At 41.9% G+C, this 21,363-nt stretch overlaps 1 protein-coding gene across 2 annotated transcripts in view; it reads left to right on the forward strand.

Moving 5' to 3' along the window:
- LOC143284539 (potassium voltage-gated channel protein Shal-like) overlaps positions 1-7,261 on the forward strand; it is a 255,386-nt gene extending 248,125 nt beyond the window's left edge. For both annotated transcript variants that reach the window (XM_076591292.1, XM_076591294.1), the window contains exon 6: positions 473-7,261. In XM_076591292.1, coding sequence (XP_076447407.1) covers positions 473-778 — 306 coding nt within the window. In that variant the 3' untranslated portion in view covers positions 779-7,261. The remainder of the gene's footprint in view (positions 1-472) is intronic.
- The last annotated feature ends 14,102 nt before the right edge of the window (positions 7,262-21,363 follow it).

The raw sequence follows: 21,363 nt of genomic DNA on the forward strand, positions 1-21,363 counted from the left end.
GTGTGTGTGTGTGTGTGTGTGTGTGTGTGTGTGTGTGTGTGTTCAAATATTAAGTCAAAGTATATGTAAATTAAACATTTGTATTGTAAAAATGCTACTCCTTATCCAGTACGAAAAAGAACAAGGAGATAGATAGATACATAGATAGATACATAGATAGATGTCTGTGTATATATATATGTGTGTGTGTGTGTGTGTGTGTGTGTGTGTGTGTCATTATTGTTGGTGGTGGTGGTGACCATTATCATCATCACCATCATCATCATTATCATTTGTAAACAGTAACATTATTATGTTCACACTTTTATCAGAAGGCAGAGAAATGTTTATGTCAACAGCCACCATCCCCCCCCCACACACACACCTTACAAACCCCCTCACACATACACACAAAAATAACGTCAATATGTTTCTGTTCTCTTTCTTCCCCACCCCCACCCCCCCCTCCCCCCGAACCTCCTACAAACCACAGAACCGATCATCTAACAGTGGACATGAACCAGAGCGAGAGGAGCTGAACGACATCCAGGTGAGGCTACCTCCCCTGTCCCGCTCTCGGACCTCGCTGAACGCCGTGGAGTCGGGCAGCGTCAACAACAAGGCGGCCTCCACCACCCCCTCCCCCCACAACACCCTCACGGTCACCACCGCCATCGTCACCATGCCCACCCCCTCCACCACCTCAGAGACAGAGTCCGTGCAGACGCAGAGCACGAGCGGCACGCTCTCCCCGGCCACGCAGTCGCAGTCCGGGGTGGTGAGGATATCCACGTTATGAGACGGCTTCCTACCTGCCTGCCTGCCACGCCACGCCCTACCACCGACCACCTGAACATATTTTTTAAAAATGAAAAAAATTAAAGGCCGTATGGTTGACAAAAGTCCACTTGTAGCAGGTCAACACTTTTGTCGGGGTTGTTGGAGTTCTTCGAAAGCTGACTGAGAAACCTCCTGCCTACTTACTAACCACCCCCTTGGTTTTGTTAAGTGCGGGTGGAGGGAAAGGGGACAGGGGAGTAGGCTTGTTGTGTCCTGTCCTGTCCCGAGGAGCTGGGCTTGTGGCCGGCTCCTGTCTGGCACGAAGAAGAGAGAGAGGAGAGGAGAGAGTGGAGAGGAAAGTGGGCTCCAGCCGAAAGGAGTACAAAGTCGGCTTCGACAGCAACGTGCACGTGTGAGGGGTGTGCGGATCTTCCCCCACCCACATTCTTCCCCCAACCCCCCACCATCCCATCCCCACCCTCACCAAAAAAGAAAAGGTGAGGGGGCGGGTGTTGTCTGGCTGTTCTCCGTGAGATACGGCTGACAACCTGTTCTGCTGTAGCAGTTCAGTATTTGGTTCAGTTGATATCTAGGCACTGGTTGAGGAGAGTTTGGTTTGAGGGGGGAGGGGGGTGCGGGGGGGGGGGGGTTGAGGGTGTTTCCTTTTAATACTTCGTATTGCCATTGGTTTTGAATTCTGGTCAGGAACCAGTGCGGTGCTTGGTTCACTTCTAAGTTAGAAAACGTTTTCACTTTGAAGTTTACTTCGAGGAGAATAGTCAGTTTTTTTGTTTGTTTTTTTCTTGTTGTTGTTTTTGTTTTTATTTCTTTTTATAATACCTGTGGCGTTGAACGTGTTCGTGTTTTCTTTTAAAACTGCGATGACGAATAATTGCTGTTGTTTTCTGTTTGACGAGCATGCAATAAAACATCGAGATTTGACAGCTTATCGTCTTGTAAGAAGAAAAAGAAACAAACAACAAAGCAGGATCGTAAACTGTAGTTTTATGGACACATCAGACTTAGATAAGCAAAAAAATCGGAATGCCCGTTTTGAGAAATCGACGAACTCCGAAAGAATAAGTGAAGACGGAAAATTGTTTTGGGGGAGCTCAAGAGACGTAATGTAGCTGTTTCATCTCAAGCTGCTTAAAAAATGATCATCGACAACAACTGCTGGACAAAGTGAAGGGTAAAGTTGAGGCAGAGAGGTAAGCCACCTTGCACACGTTCCCGCTCAGCCAGGAGCCGTGTGTGTAGTGTGGAACACTCGTGTGACCCTCCCCTTAAAAATGATAACATCACTTCAGAGCCACCAACAGAGAATGAACCACGCTACTCTTTTGACTCAAGTTCGTTGAGGAGGTCGTGAAACCATCTCGTTTGCTAGCAGTGAGTGACAATGTTTTGTTAAGGGGAGTGGGGTGTTATCGCCCTTGACATCAGGGTGGTTTCCCCTCGTGCGAAGTCCTCACGGAGTGCCGGGTAGTGACTTTTTTTTCTTCTTCTTCTCTCCATCACCACACTCTGACAGGAGAGGCAGACAGCCTGTTGGGACAGTGGTTGAAGACGTTCTACTGATGTGCTGGCAGTGATTTAGGTCATCCCTGTAGATGTGTTTGCCAATTGTCAAGTATTACTTGAAGTTTTTGCCCTTGGTGGAAACTTGCTCCGGGACGTTTTTTTGCTAATGTGTTCCATAACCTGACGGATTTTTTCTTCATCTTTTGACATGGGACTTGTTATTTAAAGCACCTTATCTCCGTGTGGATTTTGGCTTGTTTATTCTCATGTTTCAAGTGGTATTTCAATGTTGATTTTTCAATGTTTTTTGCACTTTCCAACCACCTTTCTCTCTTCCTCTTCTTTCGGTTAATTTCATCCACAGTTCGTAATTTAACATGTTCGTTTTTTCTAAATGACTGGATGGTAAAATATCACCAACGAGTGTTCCTGAAAGTGTGTGTTGGTTCGGTGGTGTGCGTGCAGTGTGTGTGCATTTTTTGATCTCGTGATATATTTCTCAAATACAATAACGAGTATCCCAAACGGCCATCTCATTTGTCGAGAGACGATATGGTCAGGTGTTTGCATTATGTGATATTGTGCAAGATGGCATCACTTTTTTGGACAGTTCATTCCCTTCACTTATCCCTTACTAGTCTTTTTACCCACCTTCACTTTTTAGCACTTTTTTCAGGTTCAGATCCATGCTCAGATGTCTGAGTGGCATGAGTCTGACGAAGTGATGTGTTGAAAATGAGCTGTAGGCACCGTGGCTGCTCTTCGTGCGTGGACACTACTGTCGGCTGTGTGTGATTCTCTCCTCGTGTGCCGGATTCCAGTCCACCCTGCACAGTGTCAACCAACCACCACACGCCTGTTTCCACGCGGGTTGGGTCGACAGAAAACTTGGATACGATTGTGAAGCAGGACTCGGCAAGTGTGTGTGTACATAGGTTATGAGTGACAGCTTGTATCTCCCTTTGTACGTTTGTTATCATTCTCTTATACCCGGACAGTTTTTCCCCCCACCCACATGTTTGTTTGTTTTTGTTTGTTTCTGTTTTGTGTGTGTGTGTTTTTTTTTCATATATAAACGAAGAATGGCGTGCTGAACGCAGAGAACGGAGGACTCAGGAAGATTATTTTGTAATTTACCTCATCTGCTCACTCATCCCTGGTGTGTAGGTTTTCTGTATGAATTTGCAGCATCTACTTTCAAACAATGAGAACACGTTACGATTCCTAGTACGGAATCGAACCTGAAGAGAGAAAAAAAAAGTAACAATACTTAAAAGACAGTTTTCTTCCATTCAACGAAATGAAATAAAATTGTACAGGAATAAAGCGTAACTGCTTCTCATTCTTCGCTTTCGCTGATCTTGCTGCAGTGGTGGGGATGTTTCTGATGGGGTGAAATCGTTCAGCCCGATAATTACATTGAGTGTATACGAATAAAACAAAGCAAGGAGAGAAAGCTCCGAAGGAAGAACGGAAAGCAAGTAAGAAAGGGCAGAAGAAAAGGGCACGAAAGAAATGAAGATAGAAAGAAGGATGTATAACTGTGTAAGGCGTGGAGCGGGTTCGCATATCCGATTAAGCCCTGGCCTTTTTTGTTTTATGTGTTTGTTCAATCACGGATGTTTTCAGAACCTGCATAATCGCTTGCTACCAGCGAGATGTATTTGTCCAACACACGAGCATTCTTTCTTTTATGAAACAGGGTACATGCACTCAGAGAATTACGAGAAGTTCAAACTTTGTATTTCTGATTTTTTTCCCGTCCTTCCGTCCTTCCTCCCTTACTTTCTTTCTTTTGTCTTCTGGTGGCTTTGCTTTTTGTTCTTTTGGTCTCTTAATCGCACCGAAGAACAGAAGCCGTTTCATTTGTGACTCTAACTTGTCACGTTAATTGCACTAAATCCACAGTTGCACCGGACAATGTTTTTTCCTAATCTCCGATAAATCAGCAAAAACATAACTGCGATGTGCGAGACAAATCAAAACAAGACGGATAAACCTACTCGTGTAGTTACTGTTAGGGAAATCAAATACATGACAGGAGAACAAATCGGCATGATCCATCAAGGATCAAACAAAAGAAAGTGAGGTTTTCCCTTGGTTTATGTGATGCGGGTTAACACGTCCGAAACATAACCCCGAACATAAGACAGGGTCACACGGTTTCCATCACCAGCTGCAGTGATCTTTTTTCTAAATTTTGAAACACGTTAGTTAACTCTCCGGCTAAGAAGCACTCGCTAATCCCGGTCAAAGTAGGAAACCGGAAACGGAAAGAAAGAGATTATGTAAAACTTAAAGAAAGCAAAATTGCCATGGTCAAGCCTTCATGATAATCTGATACTTTGAGAACTAGATACAAGAGTAATTCACGGTCGGTTGTGCGTAAAGCAAAATTGCTATGGTCAAGCCTTCATCGTCATCTGATAGTGTGAAAACAAGTTGCGATTTAAGCCATTCGCGATTGGATGTCCCTAAAGCAAAATTACTAAGTCAAGGCTTCAAAATAATCTGATACTTTTAGAACTAGTTGCAAGAGCTATTCGCGATCGGCTATGCGAAAAGCAAAATTGCTGGGGTCAAGCATTCATCGTAATCTGATGCTTTGAGAACTAGTTGCAAGAGCAATATTCGCGGTGAGCTGTGTGTAAAACAGTTGCATTAAAATGTAACCACTACATGTCAAGGATTCGTCAAACGTGTCCTCATTTCTGCGTCACTGGATATGAAGGATCTATTTTTACTGAAATGAAGCATAGAAAAAAAAGTCAGAAATGATATGAAAAATCATCACAGCCTTCATAAACTCAAATGAATTTGTACAGACACAACTGATCAGCTTGACTGCATTGGACAGGCATCACGTTATCGCAATCTTTGAATGCAGTGGTAGTCTATCTGTCTGTCTATCTATCTGTTTGCCATGCGTAGTTTACCAAAGTGATTAAAGCTTGCGATTTATCGTTTTTCTTGTCTACCAATTGTTGATTAGAAAATGGCGGTCATTGCTTTCTTTCATATACCCATCTCATGCAAGGTTGTCTTCATCACCTTTAGGGAATTGTATGCATGCGTGCATGAGTTAGTTGAGAAAGAGAAAGAGAGAGAAGCGGTGGCGGGACGTGAGAAAGCTGGGAATGGGGCGAAAAGACAGGTATTCTCCCGTGGATAATGAAAAATAAATTTTGTTTTCAGATTCTTGAACAGTTGTTTATATGCGAAATTATTTTGGATACTGGTCAGACGCTTTTCATTTTCAGTCCCATTGTTTATTTATGCCTGATCGTTTATTTTTTTTGCCCTGATCTTGTCAGTTCATCTTTCTTTAACAAACATTGGTTTACAACATCCTTGTGTCAGTTGCAGGAGCACAACAATTGCGCATGTTTGAGCAGTTCGTTAACCTGGTGGAGGAGACAGGCATGCGCACTTGTCGTGGACATGTACTGCGCTGGAATGAAATGCATTCAGTTTGCAGTTCTGCCTGAAGTTCACGCACGGAAACATTGTGTACACAGCACAGCCTGTGTGCTTGTACACCTTGAAGTAGTCACGACAGTCCAAGCTTCTGTTGCCTTCTGCAAGTCGGTATATAAAAGGCAGCATACAGGCTTTCACGAAGGAAAAGTTCCTGTCCTGCTATCCACTGGCCGTCTTTATTTATTCATTTCTTCATCCTTTTATTCTTTTTATGTCCCATGATTTTGGGCATTTAGTTTTCTATAATTTCATGATGTTTGATGTTGATAGAGTCATGACGATGCTGCTATGTGGATCCATTTAGGTTTGGGGCTACTTGACGAGGTTGTACTCTCATAATGACATAACCAGGCTTCAACCAGGCCCGAGGGATTCAGACACCTGAAGTGCTGGTCAGGAAAGTTGAGCAACACTCCCCAAAGACGCATCCGCGAGGTGGATGACCCTCGTCTATGTGGTCCAGGACTTCCCACTGGAGCCCACACTCTGGAAATGAGCTGGGCATGGACCGAAAAAAAAGTCCGCATCTGACTGGATCGAACCCGCGTCCTCCCAGCCTTCAGTCCGCAACACTAACCACTTCGCCAGAGCTGCTGGTCATTGAGTTCATTTATTTCTTTCTGTTTGTTTGCTTTACACATCCATTGCAAGATTTTTTTAACGCGAAGCCCTTAATTGATTTTAATGCAAAATGCCGAAAGGTTTTATAGGTGTTTAACAGAACAGCTTTGACGCTCCCAAGGAATGACCACGAATCGGACATTTTCATTCTAAACTCCACAATGAAATCTTCTCCACGGTCGTGTTCGCTGTTGTTGTGAATAGTGCTTTCCGATGATTTTTGGGTGTGTTTTTTTTCTTCTTTCTTCCTTTCTTTTAATTAAGTTATTCAACAGTAACCTTAATTTTGCTTGCCTTTGTTCGAAAAGTAGTTCGTGTGTTCTAGAAAAGAAAAAAGAAAGAAAGAACGTTAAAAAAAACAAAAGGGCATCACGCAATAACGTTTTTTATAAAATACCTCACTCACTGGTATTTGAAAGCAAGTGTAGAATCAGTCGCCCAGCTTTGGAATTGTTTGTACTTTCTGTTTGGCTCTGACACCGGAAACGCCGTAAAATGGAACACTACTCATGAAAAAAAAACCAGACAGGTGGGTGGGTCTGTGTGGCTGTCCACCAGGGCAATTGACCATTCTAATCAAACCTGAACAATTGTCCTGCTACTGTTGCAAACTAATGAAAGATGATTTTGTTTCGTCCACCTGTTTTGTTTTTCTCTCTTCTGCATCCCTACAAAAGGTGCGAAAATATAAAGTCCTGTTGTTCTTCCTTTTTCTGAACGTTTTCCCAGTTTGGACTTAGTCACCTAGATACTTCAGTTGTTGTTGTTGTTGTTTCATTGTGATTTTGTGCTGTTCCTACTGGCTTACATTTTGCCACAAACCAACACTGTGATTTGCATTTATGCGCTTTTTTATATTGACTGTGAGCTTTTTCTTTGCTTGTGAGAGAGAGAGACAGACACAGAGAGAGAGAGAGAGTGTGTGTGTGTGTGCGTGTGTGTGTGTGTAAATGGACTGAAACTGTGAAAGGGAGAAAGGATGAGAGAGAGGGTGGTGGTGGTGGTGGAGATTTCTTGACATTCACATGCAAGAGCAAGAGACGGAGGTACATTGTTGCCAGTGTTGTCTGTTTTTTTGTTGTTGTTTGTTGTTGCTTTTTTTTTGGGGGGGTTGGTGGTTGGTTGGTTGGTTGGTTTGGTGTGTGTGTGTGTGTGTGTGTGTGTGTGTGTGTGTGTTGTACGTGTTTCCCTTTCTTTTCTGTTTCATTTTAAGCAATCACTTCTTGTGTGATATATTTCCGTATTTCTACCACTGGTGTCTCACAAAGCAAATACCTGGCCAATCCGTTCGCGCGCGCACACTCCCCTTCCCCCACTACCACCCCCACCCACCCACCTCCCCCACTTCTTCCTCCCCCGATCCCTTCTCTCTGTTGCGGGACTACGGACTTGACAGACTGTAACAATGTTGTTGAGCACTGTTGTACATTTTCAGCACAGTAATGATAATGATCCACATGCTTTGTCTGCCATAAACAGTTTTTGACTATAATCACAATAGACAGCAGAGCAAATGCATGCGTTTTGGGCTTGTTGCTTCCCTTTTCGAACGATTTAGATCAAACTGCGGCGGTTGTGTGTGTGTGTGTGTGTGTGTGTGGTTGATATCAACAAGGGTTCTACAGCTCCGCATGAAGTTCGGGTATAGGCAATCTAGAGTCAACTGTCTTTGTCCAGCGGTGCCAGCAGGAAAATTACAAAAAATGTTCATGTATCACGTCACGTTGTCCTTGGTCCACTGTTGGGGCAGGAATCACAGGGATACAACGTGTAAAGATATGCCATTCAGTATCTGATTTCTGTATGGGTTTCTTTCACCAGTCTCTCACACATTTCCCTCGCCCTCTGTTGCTGTACGTTTTTGGAGGCGGTGGTCTGATCAGAAGGTCGTTGAAAAGAGGTCCTGCAATTCGGGTGGCGTCTGTGTGTCCACTCAGCACGCAGGGGTAGAAAGTAAGATGCTTTTGTGTTTGCTTCGTCTTTAGTAACATCCCACTCTCCGGTGGCGTGATCCCTACCTACGCCCGCTCATCACGATTCTTCTGCCCCATACTGGTGAGAAGCGTCCAGCCGCCAGGAGGCCACTCACGAAAGGAGGCCCTTGCTGAGTCATCAGAGATGCTCAGTTGTGGGTGTGTGGCATTTTTTTTTTAATTCTATTGTAACACCTGTCCAGGCGAACAAACTCAGTTGTGGATGTGCAATATAACCTTTTATTCTATTGTTACACATACTGTCCAGGCCAACAAACACAAATACACACACACACACACACACACACACACACACACACATACATATATATATATATATATATATATATATATATATATAATATACAGTCATCCTTCGCTTGCAGAATTTTCACTTTGATTGAGCTTCGTGATAATGCAAGAACATTTTCACGTTTATTAAATTGATTAGAAAAAAAAATATTAAGCTTTGAAACGATTTCTAGAATGTCGATCGATATCATCCGTGTTTATTGTTGTTGATTTTGTTCACTTCGTTGTTTTGTTCTTGGCGTCAAATTTTAGCAGCCAGGATAAGGGCGCTACGGTTTTCAGAGGATTCGTTGAAAAGCTAATTTTGAATTAAGTATGTGCAGGCAATATCTTTAATTGAGAGAATAAGGGAATTAGCACAGTAGATTTGTCTTCATCCTGCCAAAAAGGGAAATATAACACGCGGCACAAAAATATAGTGATATTGCTATTAGAAATTTTCGAAATTGTATTTTCAAATTGTGCATGAATTGAAGCTACAACACACACACACACACACACACACACACACACACACACACACACACACACAAAGGAGAGAGAAATAGATTGAGAGAGCTCGAATGCAGCAGGTGATAAACGTTCAATGCCTGTTAAGTCCATTTCAATAGGTGCTTTCTCTGTTTTTGTTTTCGAAGTTCATTGCTTTCCTCTTCTTTTTCTCTGAATTTTCTCTCCTTCCTTTCCATTCTTCTTATTCCTCCTCCTGCTGCACTTGCTCTTGCTCCTTCTTCTTCTTCTTCTTCCTCTTCTTCTTCCCCGTCGTTTTCATCTTCCCGAAAGAGCCGTACTGGATTATTCACAAAGACTCGAAAGGAATTCGTTGGTATGGCTTGGCGAATTTTCTGCACGTGTACTATTCTGTTTTTCGTCTTTGTTTGTTGTTGTTGTTGTTGTTTTACAGTAACTCTGTCTTCTTCTCTTCTTCTTTTTTTCTATTTCATCTTTGTTATAAAGTTCTGGACAGTTCACTTTGATCAGTACCTGTCTCTGTAACATGGAAGCCAGGCCAATCACAAAAAAACATTTAAAAAATTGTTTTCTATTTCCCAAGATTCGTCATCTGTACTTCGGTCCCAACAGATGTATTTATGGTTGAAAAGACACTCACTGCAGCGTCACGATAGTTGAATTATATATGCCGGGGGTTTTGAGGGGGTTTTTTTTGTTTGTTTTTATTTGTGTGTTTTTTTTATGTGTTTCAAATTACCTGCTCGTTATCCTCTTCTTTCTGTCCTTCTCGTTCGTCAGAGAAATAATTTCTATCTTTTCTTTTCCTTTCTCTTTCCTTCCTTCATTCCTTTCTTTCTTTCCTTTTTTTTTTTTCTTCCCTTCTCATGTTAATTCCTTGTCCTTGCTGCTGACAGTGATGATAGACTTATCTCCCTTATAACAAATGAAACAAAGCAAACCAAACGATTTTGAGCCAATCTGTGGGACAATGGTCCTTTGTTGTTTTTATAACACGGAACATAAGGTGTTTAGATATTTCAAGACTTTTGCAACCACGTTTAGAGGTTTATTTCGTGTGTGTTCGTGTGTGTGTGTGTGTGTGTATGTGTTTTCTGAAGACGAGTTCAAGTGGGGCTTCTCAAATCCTTTGATCCTCGCGGATGTGCGTGTGTGTGCGTGCGAGCGCGCGCGTGCGTGTGTGTGTGTTTCTGTCATTGTTACGCCGCCCTTGTTTCGTCCTATCGTTTATCTTTAATCATTTTGTATGTGCATACTTGAAATATGCACATCAGTATCGCAGAAAATATCGCCACCTTTAACCACTGCTTCACATCTACCTCAACAGGACCTCAACAAATCGCATAGACACTGGTTTCAAAATTAGTCAAATAGGTGTGTGTGTGTCTGTGTGTGTGTGTGTGTGTGCGTGCGTGCGTGCGTGTGTGTGTGTGTTAAATGATAATGTGTGTGGTCTCTGCGTTTTTAGTCCCCAAAGTTTCAACAGATGAACTGCAGTTTTGGCTTGCGCACTCTCTCTCTCTCTCTCTCTCTCTCTCCCTCTCTCTCTCTCTCTCTCTCTCTCTCTATCTATCTATCTATCTCTATCTCTATCTCTCTCTCTCTCTCTCTCTCTCTCTCTCTCTCTCTCTCTTTTATACAGTAGGTGACATTTCTCCTTCACACCTCTTCGTGTCTGTCTTGAAGCAATATAGAGTATGGCTGCCTACATGGCGGGGTAAAAACGGTCACCCACACGTAAAAGCCCACTCATGTACATGTTAGTGAACGTGGGAGTTGTAGTCCACGAACGAAGAAGAAGAAGAAAGAAGAAGCAGTATAAAGTGTGTCTGAACTTATTAGTTCCCTGACGTTTGGATTGGCTCTAAACAACATAAACACTGAACTGAATATGATTTCGTGGGAAGCCAGCTTGTATTCCTGTCCGACCCTATTCTCTCTGACTGGAAACATCTCTTACGAATATGACATGGAGGGGAACCATCCCCAAAAAATTTATTTTTTACATGCCATGTCTTCGTGTTTTTTTTTGTGTTTTTTCGGGGGTTGGGGGGGGGGGTGAGGGTAAGACCAAGCGGAAAAATCATGTCGATATGTAGGTGTTTGTCGTTTTGCACAGTAGCTTAATTGAAACTGACCAGTTCTGATAGGCACTTAAAGTCTTAACTCCCGAGAGCAAGGTTTCGGTTGCGCCGCTTTTCTCTGCATTCAAATTTTGTATTACGTGTAGCTGACACATTTTGTACTTTCCAAAGTCAATTCAGGTCTAGATTGGAAGCTGCTAGGCAAATCTCGCTCTCTGCCATAAATGAAGCCAAACCGTAGCTTTATTAGGCTTTTATTTTGAATAAACCTTCACCGACGTCACAGTGTCAGACTCTGGTGAGAAACTGGCTTGATTCAAATCGCCCGCCATTTATAGTCCGGTTCAGGCTTTAAGCCAGAATCTGTACACTCCAGGGTTATTTGCCTCATTTGTGTATTTTCCTATATCCTTAGGTCATTTCTGTCCACACTTATCAAGTGACAAAAAGCTTTACCTGTCAGCATTACGTCATCCCCGGTTTGTCACTGAGGCTGACCCAAAGTTAGGCATACATTTGTACCTGTCCCCGTGAATTGTCATTACGGTTTTAAGGTAGGCTGACCCAAACTTAGCGGTTCGTTTGTGTCTGTCGCTATCAATTGTCATTCTTGTCTTAAGGTAGGCTGACCCAAACTTAGGAGTTCGTTTGTGTCTGTCCCCATCAATTGTCATTCTGGTCTTAAGGTAGGCTGACCCAAATTTAGGAGTTCGTTTGTGTCTGTCCCTATCAATTGTCATTCTGGTCTTGATGTAGGCTGACCCAATTTCGGCGTTTGTGTCTGTCCCTATCAATTGTCATTCATGTTTTAAGGTAGGCTGACCCAAGTTTAGGGGTTTGTTTGTGTCTGTCCCTATCAATTGTCATTCTGGTCTTGAGGTAGGCTGACCCAAATTTAGGGGTTTGTTTGTGTCTGTCCCTATCAATTGTCATTCTGGTCTTGAGGTAGGCTGACCCAAATTTAGGGGTTTGTTTGTGTCTGTCCCTATCAATTGTCATTCTGGTCTTAAGGTAGGCTGACCCAAATTTAGGGGTTCGTTTGTGTCTGTCCCTATCAATTGTCATTCTGGTCTTGAGGTAGGCTGACCCAAGTTTAGGGGTTTGTTTATGTCTGTCCCTATCAATTGTTGGTCTGGTCTTGAGGTAGGCTGACCCAAATTTAGAAGCTCGTTTGTGTCTGTCCCTATCAATTGTCATTCATGTCTTAAGGTAGGCTGACCCAAATTTAGGGGTTTGTTTGTGTCTGTCCCTATCAATTGTCATTCTGGTCTTGAGGTAGGCTGACCCAAATTTAGGGGTTTGTTTGTGTCTGTCCCTATCAATTGTCATTCTGCTCTTGAGGTAGGCTGACCCAAATTTAGGGGTTCGTTTGTGTCTGTCCCTATCAATTGTCATTCTTGTCTTAAGGTAGGCTGACCCAAGTTTAGGGGTTTGTTTGTGTCTGTCCCTATCAACTGTCGGTCTGGTCTTGAGGTAGACTGACCCAAATTTAGGCGCTTGTTTGTGTCTGTACCCGTCAATTGTTACTGCGGTCTCAAGGTGGACTGTCTGTTTTTGCCAATTATCAGTGTAGCCTTTAGGTGGTCTGACTCAAACTTTGGCTTACGTTTGATTGTGTCTGTTCTGTGCCCTGTCCACACTCCATTGTTATACAACTGTTTGTGTTCGGATCTCCACATTACTGTTTCGGTTTCCTCAGCACCAGAAACTGCCCGCAAACATCCACTGCATCCACATGGTGTCACGTGCAGGGGTGGGTGGGTACATAGATAGATAGATAAATAGATAGATCAATAGAGAGATAGATGTATCAATAGAGAGATAGATGGGAAATGGATAGTTAGATAGATAGACCAATAGATAGACAAGTCGATAATGATAGATTGTAGGTATCTAAGGAAAATAACGAACAGTATTGAGAGAGAAAGAATAAGCGCACAAAGAAATGATTTGATTTGGCGAATGCCTTCAACCGAAGCATTAGCCCTGCCGCGCATTAATTCTATTTTGCTTTTTTGTTTGTATGTTTGATTGATTGACTGATTTTCAATGTGTGGTGTTTTGTTTTTTTTAGAGAAGTCGTACTTCAAAACCGTTCTGAAATCTTTCAAAAAAAAATAATAATAAATTTGCTCAAGACGTACACATTGTTGTTGACTCCTGTTGATACGCGTGATAACGGCGTTGACTTTCTATGCTTCCCCTGTGCTGCTATTGATATGGCGTTCAAATTTCGCATGCTTGATTGACAATTGCCATGACAACGAAACTGTTAGCGACTCTCTTTCCAACAGAACTTTCGCGGGTTGCTTGATCGGTAGCCCACTGGTTCTGTTACCCAGGTGATGCATGTTTCAATTCCCTTTATTCTCTTTGTCCGCCTCTCTGAGTAGTGCTTACGAGTCTGTAACAGATAAGCGTAGTGATTAGATTTTCTGCTATCGTTCTTCTATGATGGTTGATCATAATATGTTGTTATTTTTATGGGAATGATTTTATTTATACGTTTTTCTGTTTCTTCTTTATTTCGTGAAATAGGGTCCGGTTTTTTTTGTTTTTTTTTTTCGAACTGAATCAGTTCCTTTTCTTAACACACAGCAAAGGAACTCTTACTTCGATCTGAGTACTTCACTATGACATTGAACGTAGACGGGCCTGCGTGCAAGTATTAGTCTGCATGCGTGTGTTTAAGTGAGCGTGTGTGCGTGCGACCTCGATAATTATGCAGGCTTTTTTTTTATTCTTCCATGATCCACACTCTGTAGTAGCGATGATTGTAAAAAGTGAAGTAGTTGGAGCAGAAACAGCAGTGACTACTGCGGCAGTAACAGTAGTTGTATAATGGGGAGCTCACTCAACAACAGCAACCTCGCAGGTATATTTGTGGCGGTGGTGATAGTTATGACAGCAGCAGCAGCAGCGGCGTTACCCACCAGTGATGCTGTTACCGCTGCTGCCTATGCAGTATTCGTTGTCGTCGTCGCTGATTTGCAGAAGAGATCTCAAGGTTATGAAACAGCTTTGTGCAGCAGTCTGTCTTTAAAGATAGCTTTTATTCATCCTCTTGTAAGGTTCGTCGTCTCAAAGTACTCGTGTTTACGCCGTTGTGTTTTGAGATTGTCATTTGTTTCAGTTGTATTTTGACTGACTGAACAGGGTTGATAGCTGACTGATTGGCTGGTTAATTGACAGACCGACTGGCTTGGGAAGTAGGATTTCAGAAACGTATTTTCTGGAATGGTCTGGATGTCTGAATGCCCGTGGAAAGCTTTTGAAGAGCTGGTCTGGATCACAGAGACAGACAGAGAGAGAAAGACGCTAGTAGGTTCCTGATCCTTTCTTTGCGCGTCTACTATCTTCAGCTTTGGTAGTTTAGGAATTTTTTTTCTCCAGATGAGAGATTCAGTTCATACAGTCTATGTATCCCAGCGTCTGCATCCTCCTATAAAGACGTTAATCTTAAATTCCCCACCTCCCTGCCCCCTTTCTCCTTCCTTCTTCTTGACAGTAAAACGAAGGTCTTTAAATCTTGGACCTCTCCACGCCTTCGTCCGACTGTGAACTTTTTTTTTTTCGTTTATAGCATCTAACTTGATGTTAAAACATAACACAATGATCTTATGAGAGACAGACAGACAGACAGACAGAGACAGACACAGAGACAGACACAGAGACACACAGAGATTTCTGGTCTTATAATTTCTTCCTTACGAACTTCCATCCCTTGTTGTGGGAGAGCATGCCTCCAAATTGTGATGTTATGACGTTGTGTCTCTTCCCCTCCTCGTGTCTATCCGATTTAACTCTGTCTCTCTGTCTGTGTCTCTGTCTCTCTCTGTCTCTGTCTGTCTGTCTGTCTCTCTCTCTCTCTCTCTCTCTCTCTCTCTCTCTCTCTCTCGGTAGCCATTGTCATTCATGCACCATTTCGTTGTATTCTGTCTGTTGCCAGGACAAGGTAGCAACATCAGATCAAATGGTTTGCCGCTTTGTGTGTGTGTGTGTGTGTGTGTGTGTGTGTGTGTGTGTGTGTGTGTGTGTGTGTGTGTGAAGTAGGGAAGCCCAGAACTCTGTGGAAAGTCATACAGTGTTTAGGTGGGGATGAGGGGGGGGGGAATGGAAGGTGGGAAAGGGTTGGATTAAGGAGGGTACCATTTTGTGCAGGCTCTGTTCCACACGATCATGATGATACAATAGAATCCAACTTTAATAAAGACCTAGGAGACAAGCAAAAGAAATCAAACCTTTCAGGCACATGGTTACGATGTGAATAAAGACCTAGGAGACAAACAAAAGAAATCAAACCTTTCAGGCACATGGTTACGATGTGAATAAAGACCTAGGAGACAAACAAAAGAAATCAAACCTTCCAGGCACATGGTTACGATGTGAATAAAGACCTAGGAAACAAGCAAAAGAAAAAAAACGTTTTTGGCACATGGTTACGATGTGAATAAAGACCTAGGAGACAAACAAAAGAAATCAAACCTTTCAGGCACATGGTTACGATGTGAATAAAGACCTAGGAGACAAGCAAAAGAAATCAAACCTTTCAGGCACATGGTTACGATGTGAATAAAGACCTAGGAGACAAGCAACAGAAATCAAACCTTTCAGGCACATGGTTACCATGTGAATAAAGACCTAGGGGGTAAAGTGAAAGAATTAAAACGTTTCTGGCACATGGTTAGTAAGCTTTGTTTCCTTCTCTCTCTCTCTCTCTCTCTCTCTCTCTCTCTCTCTCTCTCTCTCTCTACTATCCTCTTTCATTATGACTCTGTCCAAAATTATTATACATCATCAGCATTTGTTGTAGTGTTTTACCATCCAGCAAACTTTTTGCATTATCGAAACCGTAGGAAAGGTTATCTACATGTAAAAGGGTGTTTAATATTTAGCAAATGTTCAGCACTACGGTGTTGTCTCCAGTTATGAAAAAGTATCAGCAATACGTTGAGAAGTTTTCGATGTTGAGAACCTTGGCTCAAATACAGTTGATGTATGATTCCATTCTGGAAAAGATTCAGTTGAATCGTACACTGTTAATTTAGAGTAATGAGTGCCGTGAATATGATTGCCAGATGTATGAGAGCAAGATTCGTACCGTTCGTTAGTATGAACAGCGGAAACAAACGAGAACTGGGCAGTTTGTAATCTTTTCTTCTTATTTTTAACCATACCATTATGAAGCAACACTTTGTACCCTCAGTATCTGTTGAATGCTAATAAGAGTACTGTGAACATGATGCATAGATATCGACAATGTATGAGAGCAAGATATGTGCCACTCAATAGCATGTACGACTGAAACAAACCAGTAACATTTCTTCTTTTCTTTCTTTCTTTTTTTACCATATTGTTATCATGAAGTAAAAATTTGCATTCGTAACACAAGCTAGTTTCATATCTTTCACTTACTTGTTGTCTGTCTAACATTGACTGATTAGATTATCAGTGATCTTATATACCTACCTATGTAATGTTCGAGTCTTTGTTGAATAATTTACTGAAGTAACTGAAAAGAAGAAAAAAAGTTGCGTCCATACTTCTATCTTGCTATTCTTTACACTTTCCCATTTCTCTCATATTATATAGGTCATGCAGTCCCGGCCGATTTGTCTTGCAGTTCAAGTATTCCCGGTTGATATTGTCTGTTGTAGATACCAACATTTTATTAAATCCAATATTAACGCACCTTCATATTCTCAAAGAAATATAATAAATTTCCATCTCTCTCTCTCTCTCTCTCTCTCTCTCTCTCTCTCTCTCTGCATATTTATGTGTTTACTCAAGCGAGTGTGTGAGTAAGTGAGTGAGTGAGTGATTGTGTGTGTGTGTGCGTGCGTGCGTGCGTACGTACGTACGTTTTCGCGTGTACCCAGAAGTACAGGCACACAATATGTATGCAAAATAGACACTTGTAGTAGACTATCGTCGATCAAACTGCTCATCATTTTTGTTACTGAACTGGAGAGAATGGCAGAGTGATGTGTGAAGATTTTGCTGGCTGGTTTGAGCGAGAAAGACCATTGGGTTGGAAGTAAAGGTTTTATTCCTACGCCATCCATTGCGTAGCTGTAAAATCAATGGCTTCACGTCTTCGACGTTCTCTTGCGCTTCCTTCGACAAAATCAAAGCCAATGTACAAACTTATACGAGAGGAAGAGAAATGATAGTGATGAACACAGGACTTGAGCCATGGAGGTGGTCAGTGACTTTGCATGGTTTTCTGGACTGTTTCTGATTGAGAGACAATGACAGATGTGTTCGTCTTTGTGCCCATTATTTGTCCGTGATATTAATTTATTGATCCGGTACCCGCTCGCACTCATTTCTTTATACTGGTACATATGTACATACATAGAGAGAAGGAGAGAAAGGCGAGAGGACGTGAACGCGCACGCGTGTGTGTGTGTGTATGTGTGTGTGTGCGTGAGAGAGAGAGAGAGAGAGAGAGAGAGGGAGGGAGAGAGATGTACAAATAATGAATTAATGATAACCCCATAAATCCGCTTTATAAAAATTGTTGCACAGGCAGTTTTCTCCTTCTTCCGCACAGTGTTTATTTGAACACGAGCATTTTCTGTGGACGCTGATGGCCGTGCGAGAAGAGGACTGAAGAGAACTCTAAGACTTGTTGGGTAGGTGCCAGAGAGCTTGGTGTCCTCATGAGTGATGAAAAAGATATATAAATGCTGTGGGGATAAGAAAATAAAAATTGAAAACTTAAAAAAAAAATTAAAAAAATAAAAAACTCGGCATATTTAAAAGAAGAAACTCCAAACAGGAACATGCTTTGTTGGGGTAACCCAACAAAAAAAATCAAAATGTACATTTGATTTTTTTATTTTTCTCGTCAGTATATATGTACTTTCTGTTGAGCACGAATGTAGAATACCTGTACTTACACAGATATAGAATGTACAGAGCTTGGTTAACGGGTGGAGGACGTTTTTTTTTTGTTTCTTGTTTTTTTGTTTTTGTTTTGTTTTTTTTAAGATGCCTCGCCTGCGCTGAGTCTCTCTACTATAGAGGTCTATACCAATATCCTTGTAGTCTCCATAGTTTTGTCATGAGTGTACCTTCCTAGAAGAATGCACACCTGGCAATTTTCTTTTTTGATACCTTTTTGCACGTTTCCATCAATTTTCTGTACTATGACCTCTCACATTCTCCACGCTTTGTTTGGGTTTGTTTCTGATTTTTTTTTTTTTTTTCCTTTCAAAATAAAATATTAAAAAAATCTCTGATATATCGATGGTGGAACATGTTTTCAGTGCGAGACATTGTCAAACTTTTTTTGGGTCGTGTTCGGAGTATTTGCTCGTGACTTTTTCAACACTGGTTAGTGGTGGTGTCAGGCAGTGAAGTTTCGGATCCAAGCAATGTTTGTGAATGAATCTGTGTGACCATGTTTTTCCTTCCGCATTACTTCTCTGTCTATCGCTGTCTCTGTCTCTCTCTCTCCCTCTCTCTCCCTCCACCCCCCCCCCCCCCCCCACCCCACCCCACCCCCACCCCCCCACGCCCCCCTCCCCCCCCTCTCTCTCTCTCTCTCTCCCTCCTTCCCTATCCTTCTTCCTTTCCTTACCGTTCGTGTTTCTTTGATTCGAACTATTTTGTAGGTTGCCGTGTTCTCTGAGTTTGTATGAATTCTGTGTTCGACAACCAACCACAACATTGTTCTGTTTACAGTTATCATAATAAACTTTTACATTACCTTTCAAAAAAGAGGGCTGCGTTCTTGATTCTTGCGTTTGCTTTTCCATAAATGTGTGTGTGTGTGTGTGTGTGTGTGTGTGTGTGTGTGTGTGTGTGTGTGTGTGTGTGTGTGTGTGTGTGTGTGTTTGTGTGTGTTTGTGTATGTGTGTGTGTGTGTTTATGTGTGTGTGTGTGTGTGTGTGTGTGTGTGTGTGTGTGTGTGTGTGTGTGTGTGTGTGTGTGTGTGTGTGTGTGTGTGTGTGTGTGTGTTCGTTCGTTCCTTAGTTTAACGTCTTTTCACTGTAAGTGATATTAGACGAGGGTAGGCCAAAAATCGAGTGGGTGGAGGGGGCGGGGAAATTACTGTGTACGAAAGTGTGTGTGTGTGTGTGTGCGCGCGCGCGCGCGTGCGTGTGTGTGTGTGAGTGTGTTACATATAGAAAATGATTGATTTAAGTTTTGTTAAAAAGGAAAAAAAGCATAACAGTATTACACATTTCTAATGAAAAACTAACAACTATACCAGTGAATCAACTGGACTATTTAACAAGTTGTGTGTGTGTGTGTATTCATATGCATATATATATATATATATATATATATGTCTGTGTCTGTGTCTGTGTCTGTGTTTATATACACATATATGTATGCATATATGAATATAGAAATATATATATGTATGTACACATATATGTATACATATATAGATGTGTGTGTGTGTGTTTATAAATCCATATCTATCTATCTATCTATCTATATATATATATATATATATATATATATATATATATAATTCTTTCTATGAACCTGTCTTCTGTCTATATAATTATCTGTCTGTTTGTATTTTGATATATATATATATATATATATATATATATATATATATATATATATATATATATATATATATCGTGTGTCATTTTCACATGGGACAGAATACGTGTGATTAAATTTCTCAATGGAATTAGTTTCATTTTCACTGACATTGTATTTGTTATTATTATTATCGTTATTGGTATTACTATTATTATTATTATGTGATAACTTAACACTACGTCATACAGAATGGACGATGCATACTCTACAAACGACGTTGCGAACCGTGCCCATTGCTTTTCCAACGGAAACTTTTTTTCTTTTTTAAAAATAATTCTCACATCACTCGCTGTCTATGCATTACTTCTGACTCGATGATTATGTCTCTGTCTACCGCTGTCTATGCATTACTTCTGACTCTTTAATCACGTCTCTGTCTACCGCTGTCTATGCATTACTTCTGACTCTATAATTATGTCCCTGTCTACCGCTGTCTATGCATTACTTCTGACTCTATGATTATGTCTCTGTCTACCGCTGTCTATGCATTACTTCTGACTCTATGATTATGTCTCTGTCTACCGCTGTCTATGCATTACTTCTGACTCTATGATTATGTCCCTGTCTACCGCTGTCTATGCATTACTTCTGACTCTATAATTATGTCTCTGTCTGCCGCTGTCTATGCATTACTTCTGACTCTATGATTATGTCTCTGTCTACCGCTGTCTATGCATTACTTCTGACTCTATGATTTTGTCTCTGTCTACCGCCCATTGTTTTCCTCCCACATTTGCTTCTGTTTGTGTATGTAAATGTGTGTGTGTGTGTGTGTGTGTGTGTGTGTGTGTGTGTCTGTAATGTGTGTGTGTGTGTGTGTGTGTGTGTGTATCTGTGTGTCTGTGTGTGTATAAGTGCGCGTTTGTGCCTGTAATGTGTGTGTGTGTGTGTGTGTGTGTGTGTGTGTGTGTGTGTATGTATCTGTGTGTGTGTGTGAATATGCGTGCGCGTTTGTGTCTGTAATGTGTGTGTGTGTGTGTGTGTGTGTGTGTGTGTGTGCGCGTGTGTCTGTAATGTGTGTGTGTCTGTGTGTGTGTGTGTGTGTGTGTGTGTGTGTGTGTGTGTAATGTGTGTGTGTGTGTGTGTGTATGCGTGTGTTTCTGTAATGTGTGTGTGTGTGAGTGTGTGTGTGTGAGTATGTGTGCGCGTGTGTGCCTGTAATGTGTGTGTGTGTGAGAGTGTGTGTAGTGTATGTGTATTGTGTGTCTCTGTGTGTGTGCGCGCGCGCGCGCGTGTGTGTGTGTTTGTATGTCTGTGTGTGTGTGTGTGTCTGTGTGTGTGTCTGTGTGTGTTTGTATGTCTGTGTGTGTGCGGCCGCAAACTACTGAAGGCGCTTGATTATTCACGTTGTTTGACGAAGAATCGAACTCACCTGCTGCAAAAGAGATCACCAATCGATCTTGCCAGCGCTGGACGATAGCGGGACCTCACGTAAAAGATTTCACCACCACCAGCTGCCAACCACAGTGCTGGTCACACCGCGAGCAAGTTAGAAATCCAAACGTTAATGCCGAACACCACCGAACTACAGCAGCAGTGCAGGGACTCCTCTGGTCTGTGTCCTT

Source organism: Babylonia areolata, chromosome 8, assembly GCF_041734735.1.
Source record: "Babylonia areolata isolate BAREFJ2019XMU chromosome 8, ASM4173473v1, whole genome shotgun sequence".
Lineage (NCBI taxonomy): Eukaryota > Metazoa > Mollusca > Gastropoda > Neogastropoda > Buccinidae > Babylonia > Babylonia areolata.